Here is a 13,426-nt window from a genome sequence, read left to right on the forward strand (position 1 = left end):
GTCTGCTCACAATTGTTCCTTTCCAGTCAAATTCTACCAGTGGCTAGAATTCATTGTGGCCCCATGGGTTTACCTGCCCCATGCCTGGCCTCACATAACATTAGCTGATGGACATGTGAATGTGGTTTGGACCATGAGCCCAATGGAGAGGCTTGGTTGGCCTAACTGCTGCAGGTCAGAGGTCCTTGTTGATTCCCCGCAAGGAGCTTTCTCTACCTGCGCAGACTCACTTGAGTAATTGACAACCTTTAGGGTTCTGGATTGTGTAAGAAAGTACAGTAAGAAGAGAAAACTGCAGATGCTCTGTTATGAGAACACAGTAGGTGATGAAACTGGCAGCAGGGATGCAATGGAGGGGAAGGGGCAACAGGCTTGTTCCTGCTCCCCCCTCATTACAATGCCTTGAAAACACTTGAAGGAGGCTGCTGAGGGATTATTCTGTGTGGATCATTGTCTCTGCTACTTCCAATGGAGCAGCTGAGGCAAAGGGATCATTATTCTCTCCCCTGTTATTATCAATTACATGGTAATAATCTGCTTCTGATCATACCTCCATAGACTTCCAGAATCCAGTCTACAAAGAATTAAAACCCTCTCTGCCATCCCCAGCAAATGCTTAGGTGCTGCTGACTCGTTTAGTGAGCTTTCCCCTGGAGTTGGATCCTAGGTCCTGGGAATTTAGCTGGTGCATTCGGAGAGTGCCATTCAAGGCAAGCTGCTGTACTGAGGTTGTTTCTAATGCTAATGCTGAGTAGATGTAAATAGGGAAATTTCTGTCTAGGAAAGTGTATTGTTCCTAGTATGGCAGTGTTGATGCTGTTAATCTTCTTGCTGCCTCAAATGGCGAATCTGTCCAATGTCAGTCGGAGCATCAGTCACCTCCATATCCCTCACAAGTACTATCAGCCAGGTGACCTTATCATTGGTGCACTTACTTCTCACATCCTGTCCTCTGTTGACTATGAAACCTTCATACAATGGCCATCCATCCATCAGATTCTTAATCCATTGTAAGTATTTCAATTTTTCAATTCCCATGTGATATTAATTCCTAAGTTACCATGTGGGCTTAGAAATACTTCCTATTTATTTTTGCTATGGGGATTTATTACTTATAGGGAGGGGTGCAAAATATCCCCTCCTTCCACAGAACATAGGATCAGTCTTAGACGCCCCACCACCTGAATTTTAACATCTAAAATGATCAAGCCAGACAATAAATTTCTAGTGAAGCCTGTAGGAATGAGGTGGATTATCTAGGATCCAGCTCGGAAGCAACGAAAGAGGAATCTTGCAGTGAGATACCACATTATGTTCTGGGTGGTGTGTTTCTCTCTCACCCCCAAGCTCCCCCACCCCATTTTCCAGAAGAAGAAGCGTTTGGATTTGATATCCCGCTGTACCACTATCCTAAGGACTCTCAAAGCGGCTAATAATCTCCTTTCCCTTCCTCCCCCATAACAAACCCTCTGTGAGGTGAGTGAGGCTGACAGACTTCAGAGAAGTGTGACTAGCCCAAGGTCACTCAGCAGCTGCATGTGGAGGAGCGGAGAATCGAACCCAGTTTACCAGATTACGAATCCACCACTCTTAACCACTGCACCACACTGGCTTAATGGAGAGGAGTAGCCATGGCCACGACCAGTCACAGGGGTGTCATAATTTAGAGATCCCAGCATTCTGATGTCAACAGGAAATGGGTGAATGGCCAATAGGAACCATTGGTCTACCTAGCTCAGGGGTCTGCCCCAGCCCGACCTGTTTGCTAAGCAGATGCTCTACCATTGGGTTTTACAGAATCTTCAAAGAAAAAGTACACAGAGTAATTGTCAAAACATTACAGGCAACAGAAGGTTGCCTGGTACTGGGGGCAATAGCTTAATTGATGGGAAACTGAGGTGGGGCTCCAGAAACCTGCAAAAGGGCAACAAACTACAAGAAGGAAGCAACTGGAGGGAATGACTCCTAGTTTCAGTTTTTCCTACACAAAGGCACAGAGTATGGGAAACAAGCAAGATGAATGGGAGCTTTTAATACAGGATGGCAAATATGACCTAGTTGGCTAGTAGGCATTACTGAAACCTGGTGGGATGAGACTCATGACTGGAATGTAGGACTTGAGAGTTAATCTGTTTTAAACGTGTAGACCAAACAGGTTGGAAGGAGGAGCATTATATGTAAAGGACGTGTACACTTGTGAATAAATCCATGACCTGGAGCATGGAAAACAGATTGAAAGTATATGGTTAAAATTGTAGGAGAGAGAAATAACAGTGACCTCCAAGGCAGACTGAAGACTTGGATGATGCCTTCCGAGAGTAGATTATGAAGCATTCCAAAAGAAGAGATATAGTGGTCATAGAAGACCTCAACTTTCCCAATATCTGTTGGATCTCAAACTCTGCCAAGACTGTAAGGTCCGACAAATTGCTCCATTGCCTCGGAATTCAAGGTTTCTTTAACAGATTGGAGAATTGGGTTAACAAAATGAATTCCAATAGGGACAAATGTAAGCTTCTGCACTTAGGCAGGAAGTACCTACTTCACAAATATCAGCTGAAGGACACCTGGCTTACTAGGATCTAGCCATCTTAGTGGAACTCAAGCCTCACTTGAGTCAAAGGTGTGATGCAGTTATTGCTGTGTGTGTGTTTAAACCTAATTCTTTGTTGGTTTAATTAAATCTGCCTGTAAGCTGCCTTGTTGCTCCCTAGCACAGAAAGGCAGGGAACATAAGTTTCCTTAAACAGATTGACAAAAAATGGTACACAGCAAAACGCTTTGGTGTCCAACTCTCATTGCAGTGTTGTACCAAAATACTATCAGCAAATTCTGGCCTTGGTGTTTGCAGTCAAGGAAATCAACAAGAATTCCAATATATTACCTAATGTCACATTAGGATTCCACATCTTTGATAGTTACTTCAGTGAAAGGATGACCTACTGGGCCACTTTGGAGCTACTCTCTACACACTATAGATTCGTACCCAACTACCAGTGTGACAAACAGAAAAACCTGAGGGCCGTCATTGGGGGACTTGACTTTGAGATTTCCCTCCACATGGCAGCCATCTTAGGTGTCTACAAGATTCCCCAGGTAAGAGACAAACATGGTGACTTCCCCTCATTCTTCTTTCTCTGTCCTGTTGAGAAACGTTTTGCATTCCATAATAGCCCTCTTGACAATTTCAAATTGTATTCAATAAAAGCTTTCATCCGTCTTCATCCATTTCCCAACATGTGTATATTCTTCAGAAGGTAGGAATGGAACATTTTGAAGATACAGTTGTACACACCTACTCTATGTATGTGAACAGCTTGGTCTGCTGGCCTCAGGTAGACTCCAACCAGGATGAATTGCAGAGGCTGCTCATCAGTCGCTTGCACATTACCTTAATTAATTTGACCTGGACAGTTGGGGGCTGTCACTGGTGCTGTCAACTGCTCACTGGTTATCTACTGAGTGAAATCAGAGACACAGAGTGAGCTTTTATATTCTTTTACTTTAATCCACAGAAAGACATGCAAGTACACTCTCACTCTTGATCTGCCACCCAACTAGCCATTGCTTCCTAGAAATCAGACCCCTCCTGCTGCCTATGGTGGCTGCTAAGAACAATTCTCTTTTGGGTTCTATTCTGAGACACACAGGACACATCTGGTCCTTTGGGAAGGAGGGGACTGTGACAAATTCTTCAGTGACAGCATGTCACTTGGCTGCTGTACTGTTTCTAACGCATCTGTCTCCTGTCTCTGCTTACTGCTACTTTCCTCCGGTTCTTCATCACCTATTATTTCCCAGGTCCTTTTTCTTTCTTGGGTGTGACCCATCTCAAACCACCACACCATACTCTCCCCCCTTCCTTCTTTCTGGTAGGTTCTTGGGGTGCTGCTCTCCACCACTCCTCCTCATCTGCCCATTTCCTGAAGGGCTTACTGAGACAGTGGGTCCAAAGCACAATGGTTTCATCATTGCAATCCACACATAACCAATGTTTCTACTGCATTAATGGGAATTAAGTGTCCGTTTCCTTCTAGCTCACTTATGGCTCCTTTGCGTTAGAGGATGCTGGTCAAAGCCAATCCACTTCCTTCTACCGGATGGTGCCCAATGAAGCCCATCAGTACACTGGGATTGTTGAGTTACTTCTGCACTTTGGATGGACGTGGGTTGGGTTGCTCGCGGTGGATAGTGAGAGTGGAGAGAAGTTTATGGAAATCCTGCAAACTCTGCTTTTCCAGAGAGGCATTTGCTTGGCCTTTTCAGAGAGAACTCCAAAAGCCACATATTTTGAAGAGTATTATGACATGTATTCCCAGTGGCTCCAAGCCTATCATGCTATTGCGGAAAGCAAAGCCAATGCTGTTGTTGTCTATGGAGAAGCCAAGTCCATGTTTTATTTGCAAATATTGCTAGCGGCAGGGGAAGCGGAAAATATGACGTCTATGGCCAAGGTATGGATTATGACTGCTCAACTGGATTTCTCAGCAGTGGCCTTTCGAACGAGCCAGAGTATGCAACCATTTCATGGCTCCATCTGCTTCACAGTGCACTCAAAGGAGGTGCAAGGATTCAAGACCCTTCTTCGCTCCCTCAATCCTTTCATGGCAGGTGAAGATGGTTTTCTTCAGCAGTTTTGGCTGCAGACATTCTATTGTTTCTTTTCAAAATCCAGTACTGAGTTCAGTGAACCCTGCACTGGACTGGAGAAGCTGGACAGCCTCCCCTCGTCTGGCTTTGAGATGAGCATGACTGGCCACAGCTACAGCATCTACAATGCTGTCTATGTTGTGGCACATGCTCTACATGATGCCATGTACAGATCCAGGGCAAAAGACAGAGGAATTGTGAGAAGATGGAGACCGCAGCTTCAGAAATTGCAGCCTTGGCAGGTAATGGTTCTTTTGTTGTAGTAGTATATCTTTTAATTATTATTTCATTTTTATATTGTTGATAAAGCAAAGAGAACAATTTTAACAACAGTCAAAAATTGAAAGATGAATAACCGAACTGTAAAATAGGCAGGTAGGATGTGTAGTTGCAGGTGAGTTAAATAAAGACTTTAAAGTCCAAATTAAGTCCAATTTTATCAGCATAGTTCCAGATTTGCCAGGTTTGTGGGGGGGTTGTTCTGAAAATGCTGGTTCTGCTGTATATACCAAATCATATAGAAAGTGTCTGGAGGTTGTGGTCCTTGTTGAAATCTCAAATTATTTGTGATTATCTCTGTTTTAGCTATATTCCAGAGTGAGCAGTACAAAGTGTCCAGCATTAGATTTTTGGGCAGCTATAGATCAAAATTTGTCATTATTATTGCTATTGGTATTATTTTATGATTATGTGAAATCTTGTCTACTGCCTTGGAAGAGGCAATGGTACTTTAAAAGGCGATGCTGAACATAAGATAAGGTTGAGTGTTAAACAATTGTCCTTTTCCTGCCATCTCGATGCAGCTCCACCCATTTCTTAGGAGTGTCTCATTTAACAACAGTGCGGGAGAAGAAGTGTCTTTTAGTGAGAACAGGGAATCAGAAGCTGGGTTTGATATTACCAACTTGGTCACTTTCCCAAATAACTCCTTCATCAGAATGAAGGTTGGATGGATGAATTTGGATGCTCCCCCAGGGAAAGAGTTTTCCATCAATGAAGACAAAATAGTGTGGCACAGGAGTTTTCAGCAGGTGGGGCGTGATTTCAGCAAACTGCAACTCCAGTGTGTCCTAAATGTGATGCTTGCATCTTGGAAGCCTACCTGAGACATGGATCCTGTATTTTTTCTCGCTTGCTGTTTATGAAAACCTCTATGAATATCATGAGGCTCTGATGCCCTGAAGGAGGCCAGGACATTGTTCATTATTATATGCTTGTTTGTTTATTGCATTTTTATTCCACCTTTCCTCCAAGGAGCTGAAGGCCGTGTGCTTACTTCCCGTTGTATCTTAACAACAACCCTGTAAGGTAGTGTAGACTGAGAGCAGCAGTGACTGGCCCAAGGTCACCCAATGAGTTTCATTTGTTTTTTTTTTTTAAATAATATTTATTAAAATTTTCAAAAAAAAAAAAAAAGAAAATACAGAAAGCAAGAATTTACATATTTTCATATATCCTTATTTTCATATATCCGCTTTCTGGGACTCCCCCCTTCCCCCACCCCTACCATATTCCTTTTTCATATTGTTGGCTCCACAAGCTCTCAGTTCTAATTAAAAACTTAATTTGTTAAACCATTATTCGAATTTAAAATTTCTGCACTCCACATCACTACCCTTAATAAAACACAAAAAGTTTCTTTCCCAAGGCCCACCCCATTTTCATTCCACAATTTCCCTTTTTTTAATAATAAAAACTCCCCACATAATAAAAGTATCAGAAATAAGAAATAAAGAATATAATAGATAAGACAAAGCTAGTTCAAAAAAAAGAAGTTAACAAGCCTTTGGATTATAGTTCTCCCCCCCTGTCCCCGGTTTAATTTCCCCCTGACCACCAAACCATATTATCCGCCTGGGATTCTTACAATCCATAAATCACCTATTTCCCCCAGCTCCTTGCTGGTTTTTTCTTTTCTTTTTTTTTTTTTTTTTTTTCCCTTTCATAAACATTTTTAGAACACTTAACTTCAGATCTGTAATAAAACTCCCCCCATTGTTCTTTCCAAATTGTAGTCCAGTTTCCTCTTGTTCCGCTGCTAAAAACGTTCTAATTCAGAAGCTTAGTAAGTCTGCAGGGATTATTATTATTATTCAGGAACAAAAACTTGCGTTCAGTCCCTTCCTTTCTTCAATAGAAAATTCTATTGTCTCCTTTAGCTGAACACCCTGTAGACAAAATATTGTTTCCGTTTCGCAGCTTTCCCAGAAGATAACCAGTCCTGTAAAATTCCAATGGTGTTTTTTTCACTTACGACCATCTTTGTAATGTCCCGAAACTCCTCTAGGGGGATTGTTATAACTTTGTCTTCTCTAGTCCAAAAGTCCGATTGTTATCCATATTTTCGCCATTTTGTATCCAAGTTTTAACAAATTGTAGCAAATTGTAACAAATTTAGCCAGCAAAGTTCTCATAATAAAATCCTCTCTACTTTCCGACTTTGGCAGCTACTTTGACAGCTGTCAAAATCTCCGACTCTTTTCACCAGGCTCTCTCTTCAATCACCCCGGTTCCCAGGGGGGGGGGGTTACATTTCTTCTCCCTCAGTTCATCCTCCAGCACAGTTCTTATAATTCCCCATCGTGAAATTCTTAGTTTTTATCAGCAATGCAAATCTTTTTGGACCTTGGTTGCCCCGTCCTTGTCTTGAAAGATTTACAATAGGGGGGGGGACTGACTTCCTTTTTGGATCCCCCCCCGCTCGTATCCAATTCAAAAAGAAATTCTTTTTTTCCTCCTTTTAAACCCAGTTTTACTCACGGGTTGTTGTCTAAAAGTCCGAATTTTCAATAGAAGAAGTCAGCGCTCTCCGCCGAATGGCATGCGGCTGCGCTCGGCAGGGATAGCAGAGGACTCAAAGCACCACGCTTCTCCCCGGCACCCGATCCTTAGCCTTTAAAAAGGCTCCTTCACGAGTCGGGAGGGCGCTAGCGGTGCCAGCCGAGTCTCCATGTCCACGACCCTCGTGGCCGTGGTTTTTAAGGGTCCCCGCATCGCCGGTGCGGTAGGACCCAGCCCCTGCCGAGCAGACTCCCTCCGGAGCTCGGAGGGAGTCCGCCATTCGGCGATGGCGCCAACCCGGAAGTCCCAATGAGTTTCATTTGAACCCTGGTCTTCCACGTCCCTGTCTAGCACATTCTTTAAAGATTTCTAGGCCAGCAGAGTGTGACCTAAGCCTAACCTCCAACCAACTTCTTTGGGGAGAAAGAAAAGGGAGCTGAGCCTGGAGACAGAGGAGGCAGACTTCTGCAGAGAATGCCTGGTTTGGAGGCTAGTAATTCTCAAGATATAGTAGCAGAGGTCTGGCAGAGTCCAGCACTATCCTTGGTTTTGAGGCTGCTTAACTTGTGTGACCAGTGTATTTAGTCTGGGGTTCTCAGTTCCCAATATTTGTGTTTTTTCAGGTGGAAAAACTGAAGGAACCTGACAGTGTATATGGTAGCTGCTTATTTAAATCACTTAGGATGTCAAAACATCCTTTCAACTCTACTTTAAATCCATTTCAGTTTTATAAGAAATGTATTTTTCCAAATAATAATAATATTACTGTTCAGGTGGACTCCCTCCCTCCCTCTTTTTTATTTTTATTTTTTTAAAAACACATTGAAATGGCCATAACTTCCTTTTCAGAGTCACAAAAACTTCTTCTGTCTCATTAGATGCCATTAATGGCTGTTGACAGCTCATTGTTTTCAATTTTCTCTTAATATTCAGCAGGCCATTTCTCCCATCCACTTGATCCCTTACAGCCCAGAAAATGGAGTTCAGGTTCTCCAAAGGTCCATTATTCCCCCTGTGCTAAACATTTCCTTATGATTAATTAAAATTCACAGGTGCCACCCCTCTCTCAATGCAACAAAAATTGCCCTTCTGGTACTAGGAGAAAAAAGAAGGAAGGGGAGAAATTCTGCTGCTATGACTGTGCTCCGTGTTCAGAAGGCAAGATTTCATACCAGAAAGGTAGGAGACATTAGGTAGCTTTCAGAAAACCCAGATTTCCTGTGAAGGGTCTGTGGCAGAGTGAAAGGTGTCACAGTTGCTGCTATTGATGTAGGTCTGGTTTCCATAGTAATTTAAGTTCACACACTTGGAGCTCTTTATTGCAACCAGCTGATGGCCCAGCAACGAGGCCCAGCATTTTCAAAGAGGTGCTTTGCAAGACCAAATGATCAGATGATGGTTGGGGTTTACAAAGCACACTTTTACCTGCCCTACACCTAACATCAGAGATGACATCAGATACAGGGCCAGTAGGTGTAACTTGCTAAAATGGCCCCATGGGTCAGAGGTTTTCTATCACTGGATTAACTGGGTGGTGATGGAGATGAGTTGCACCGGTGCACCTGCAGGGCACAGGCCTCCTGCTGTCCAGACCCACTCCCTTACTGTCCAGGCAAGAGACTGTGATATCATTGTCTGGGGGAGGGGGGTCCAAAGCTCTTTCTCCCCATGCTAGTCACTCCTGTGTCTGAAAAGGATTGTCTCTTGCACATCCAACTGGTAAGTCCCATACTGCCAGGAGGATGCATACCTACTCTCAAGTTGCACCCTTAAAGGGAATCCTTTCTTCTTTTCAGACATGAATGACTGTGTCGGATGCTCAGAAGATCACTATCCAAACAGGAACCAAACACAATGCATTCCAAAGTCCATCAGCTTCTTGACTTTGGAAGAACCGCTTGGGATGAGCTTAGCTTTTGGCTCCGTATTCTCCTCTTTGCTGACCATCTTGTCCCTCGCCATCTTTATGAAGCATCAGGACACACCGATTGTCAGGGCCAATAATCGGGACCTCACCTACGTTCTCCTCCTGTCTCTCCTTCTCTGTTTTCTCTGTCCCCTCATCTTCCTTAGCCGACCAGACAGAGTGACCTGCCTTGTCCGACAAATGGCTTTTGGTGTGGTTTTCACAGTGACTGTTTCTTGTGTGTTGGCCAAAACCATCACCGTTGTTCTGGCATTCATGGCCACCAAACCAGGCTCCAGAATGAGGAAATGGGTGGGGAAAAGACTGGCAAGCGCCATTGTGTTGACTTGTACTATTATCCAAGCTGGTATTTGCACTGTGTGGCTGGGAACCTCTCCCCCATTTCCCCATTTTGACAAGCACTCTGTGACGGGAGAAATTATTCTGGAATGTAATGAAGGGTCAGCTGCCATGTTTTACTGTGTCCTGGGCTACATGGGCCTCCTGGCCACTGTCAGTTTTGTTGTAGCATTTTTAGCCAGGAAACTGCCTGACAGCTTTAATGAGGCCAAATTCATCACCTTCAGTATGTTGTTATTTTGTAGTGTTTGGATCTCCTTTGTTCCGGTCTACCTGAGCTCCAAGGGAAAACACATGGTGGCTGTGGAGATCTTCTCCATCTTGGTCTCCAGTGCTGGTTTACTGGGTTCCATCTTTTTCCCCAAATGCTACATTATCATATTGAGGCCTGATCTGAATGACAAACAGCAGTTAATAAAGAAGAAATAGCAAAGTACCCTGTTGTCACTCTTTTCTGTTACCCCAGAACATGGGTAATGAATTTGCTGCCGACTCCTTGATATAATTTCATTTTATTTGTTTATTGAACTCGCTATGTGCATAAAAAATTATCAGATGGTTCTCCCCCACCCCGAGATGTGGTCCCCACCTTTCGGAGCCCAAGGGCACAATTGGAAAACTGAGGAACTCTTGTGGACACAAAAAAACACCAATTTCACAGAAGAAAAAGTGGAGATGCTCAGAAACTCCACCTCCATCGTTTCTTGTAATATGAATCCATTGGTTTGGGTCCTACTCTCTGTAGCAGGAGACAGGTTTGCTGCATCTTCCATGTGACAGCCCTTGAGGTATTTGAAGATTGGTATCATATCTCCTCTTAGTCTCCTTTTTCCAGGCTAAACATACCCAGCTCCCTTAACCGTTGCTCATATGGCTTGGTTTCCCACCCTTCATCTTCCTGGCTGCCCTCCTCTGCACATGTTCAGCACACATTTTACCTCATGAAAATATAATGGGGTACTTTGCCAAAAGCCTGCCTGAACTCAAAATATACTATGACCACAGCATTCTCCTAATCCACTACATTTGTAATGCCATAAAAAATAAAATAAATGAGATTGGCCTGGTATGACTACAACTGGCCCAGGACAGAACCCTTTGGCATCTCTGTGGCATCAGGAGATAATATCCCTATGCTATGAGGAAAAATGAAAAGGAGGGAAATACCCGTCTTCCCAGAGAGAGTGACAGATGCCACATATACTTATTCTGAGCTCAGAATTGTACATGCAGCTCTCTGTGTGAATGAAGAAGTACTTGCAGAAGAGCCAGGACAGAAATTCCCTACCTCATGTTTTGTTTTAAATTTTGCCGCAAAGCAGCAGACCTCCCTTACAGGCCTGTGGTCTGAAGTCTAATGCTGCATCCTTGGAATCAGAGAGTCAGGGCCGAGCTCACAATCCCCTTTGTGTCTCAAACTCTGCTCTTGAATGCACTTTCCTCTTCACAAAGCAGCATGTGAGAAAAGAGGGTTTAGCTGAAATCACAAGGGCAGTCTTTGCCCTGGGCACAGATTCTTCCAGGGCACGTTTTGCTCCTCACACCACCCATGCCAGCCCGGTTCTGCTTTGCAAGTGCGATCCCACATCCCAGCCCCTCAAAGCAGCATGGGGCTGGCAGGGCGTCAGGAGGATGTAATGGGCATGTGCCCTTCCTGCTGCGTCTTCCTCATGTCACCCACCCAGCCTGTCACGGATGCTTTAGTTGTGACCCCTGCATTCCAGGGGGTCGAGCTTGATGACCTTTGGGGGATCCTTTCAATTCTACATTTTTTTGTTTATTTAGGTGAATATATAGGGCCCCCCATGGGACGCGGGTGGCGCTGTGGGTAAAACCTCAGCGCCTAGGACTTGCCGATCGCATGGTCGGTGGTTCAAATCCCCGCGGCGGGGTGCGCTCCCGCCGTTCAGTCCCAGCGCCTGCCAACCTAGCAGTTCGGAAGCACCTCCGGGTGCAAGTAGATAAATAGGGACCGCTTACCAGCGGAAAGGTAAACGGCGTCCCGTGTGCTGCGCTGGCTCGCCAGATGCAGCTTGTCACGCTGGCCACATGACCCGGAAGTGTCTGCGGACAGCGCTGGCTCCCGGCCTATAGAGTGAGATGAGTGCACAACCCTAGAGACTGGCAAGACTGGCCCGAACGGGCAGGGGTACCTTTACCTTTTACTATAGGGGCCCTAAAAAGGCCTGCAGACAGGGCCTAACGGACCGTTTGTCCATCATCACAGCCATGCGTTGAAGTCACTCAGAGTCTGCTCACAATTGTTCCTTTCCAGTCAAATTCTACCAGCGGCTAGAATTCATCTTGGCCCCATGGGTTTACCTGCCCCATGCCTGGCCTCACATAACACCAGCTGATGGACATGTGAATGTGGTTTGGATCACGAGCCCAATGGAGAGGCTTGGTTGGCCTAACTGCTGCAGGTCAGAAGTCCTTGTTGATTCCCCGCAAGGAGCTTTCTCTACCTGTGTAGATTCTCTTGAGTGATTGACAACTTTTAGGGTTCTGGATTGTGTAAGAAAGTACTGTAAGGACAGCAAGCTACAGAGGCTCTCTTCTGAGAACACAGTACGTGATGAAACTGGCAGCAGGGATGCAATGGAGGGGAAGGGGCAACAGGCTTGTTCCTGCTCCCCCCTCATTACAATGCCTTGAAAACACTTGAAGGAGGCTGCTGAGGGATTATTCTGTGTGGATCATTGTCTCTGCTACCTCCAATGGAGCAGCTGAGGCAAAGGGATCATTATTCTCTCCCCTGTTATTATCAATTACATGGTAATAATCTGCTTCTGATTAGACCTCCATAGACTTCCAGGAATCCAGTCTACAAAGAATTAAAACCCTCTCTGCCATCCCCAGCAAATGCTAAGGTGCTGCTGACTCGTTTAGTGAGCTTTCCCCTGGAGTTGGATCATAGGACTTGGGAATTTAGCTGGTGCATTCGGAGAGTGCCATTGAAGGCAAGCTGCTGTACTGAGGCTGTTTCTAATGCCAATGCTGATTAGCTGTAAACAGGGAAATCTCTGTCTAGGAAATTGTATTGTTCCTAGTATGGCAGTGTTGATGCTGTTAATCTTCTCGCTGAATCAAATGGTGAATCTGTCAAATGTCAGTCGGAGCATCAGTCACCTCCATATCCCACACAAGTACTATCAGCCAGGTGACCTTATCATTGGTGCACTTGCTTCTCACATCGTGTCCTCTGTTGACTATGAAACCTTCATACAATGGCCATCCATCCATCAGATTCTGAATTCATTGTAAGTATTGCAAATTTGCAATTCCCATGTCATATTAATTCCTAAGTTACCATGTGGGCTCAGAAATACATACTATTTATTTTTGCTATGGGGATTTATAACTTATAGGGAGGGGTGCTAAATATCCCCCCACCGAACATAGGATCAATCTTAAACTTAACCCTCCCCACCACCTGAATTTTAACATCTAAAATGATCAAGACAGACAATAAATTTTTCGTCAAGCCTGTAGGAAAGATGTGAATTGTCTAGGATCCAGCGTGGAAGCAAAGAAAGAGCAGTCTTCCAGTGAGCTATGACATTATGTTCTGGGTGGTGTGTTTCTCTCTCACCCCCAAGCTCCTGCACCCCACTTTCCAGAGCAGTGCTTAAGGGAGAGGAGGAGCCATAACCACAACCAGTCACATGGGTGTCATAATCTAGAGAGCCCAGCATTCTGATGTCAAGAGGAAATGGGTGAATGGCCAGT

General features: G+C 44.6%; 1 protein-coding gene across 1 annotated transcript; it reads left to right on the plus strand.

Annotated features, from left to right (window-relative positions):
- Window positions 1-801: 801 nt before the first annotated feature.
- On the plus strand, window positions 802-10,126 carry LOC308461951 (vomeronasal type-2 receptor 26-like; the record flags this gene model as incomplete). Its single annotated transcript, XM_080979121.1, has 5 exons — window positions 802-1,010; window positions 2,751-3,096; window positions 4,038-4,892; window positions 8,484-8,610; window positions 9,228-10,126. The coding sequence occupies 5 exons, from the start codon at window positions 802-804 to the stop codon at window positions 10,124-10,126; spliced, it is 2,436 nt and encodes an 811-aa protein (XP_080835247.1).
- Between the last annotated feature and the right edge of the window lie 3,300 nt (window positions 10,127-13,426).

The sequence above is a fragment of the Podarcis pityusensis genome, assembly GCF_964106645.2.
Source record: "Podarcis pityusensis genome assembly, chromosome: 13".
Taxonomy (NCBI): domain Eukaryota; kingdom Metazoa; phylum Chordata; class Lepidosauria; order Squamata; family Lacertidae; genus Podarcis; species Podarcis pityusensis.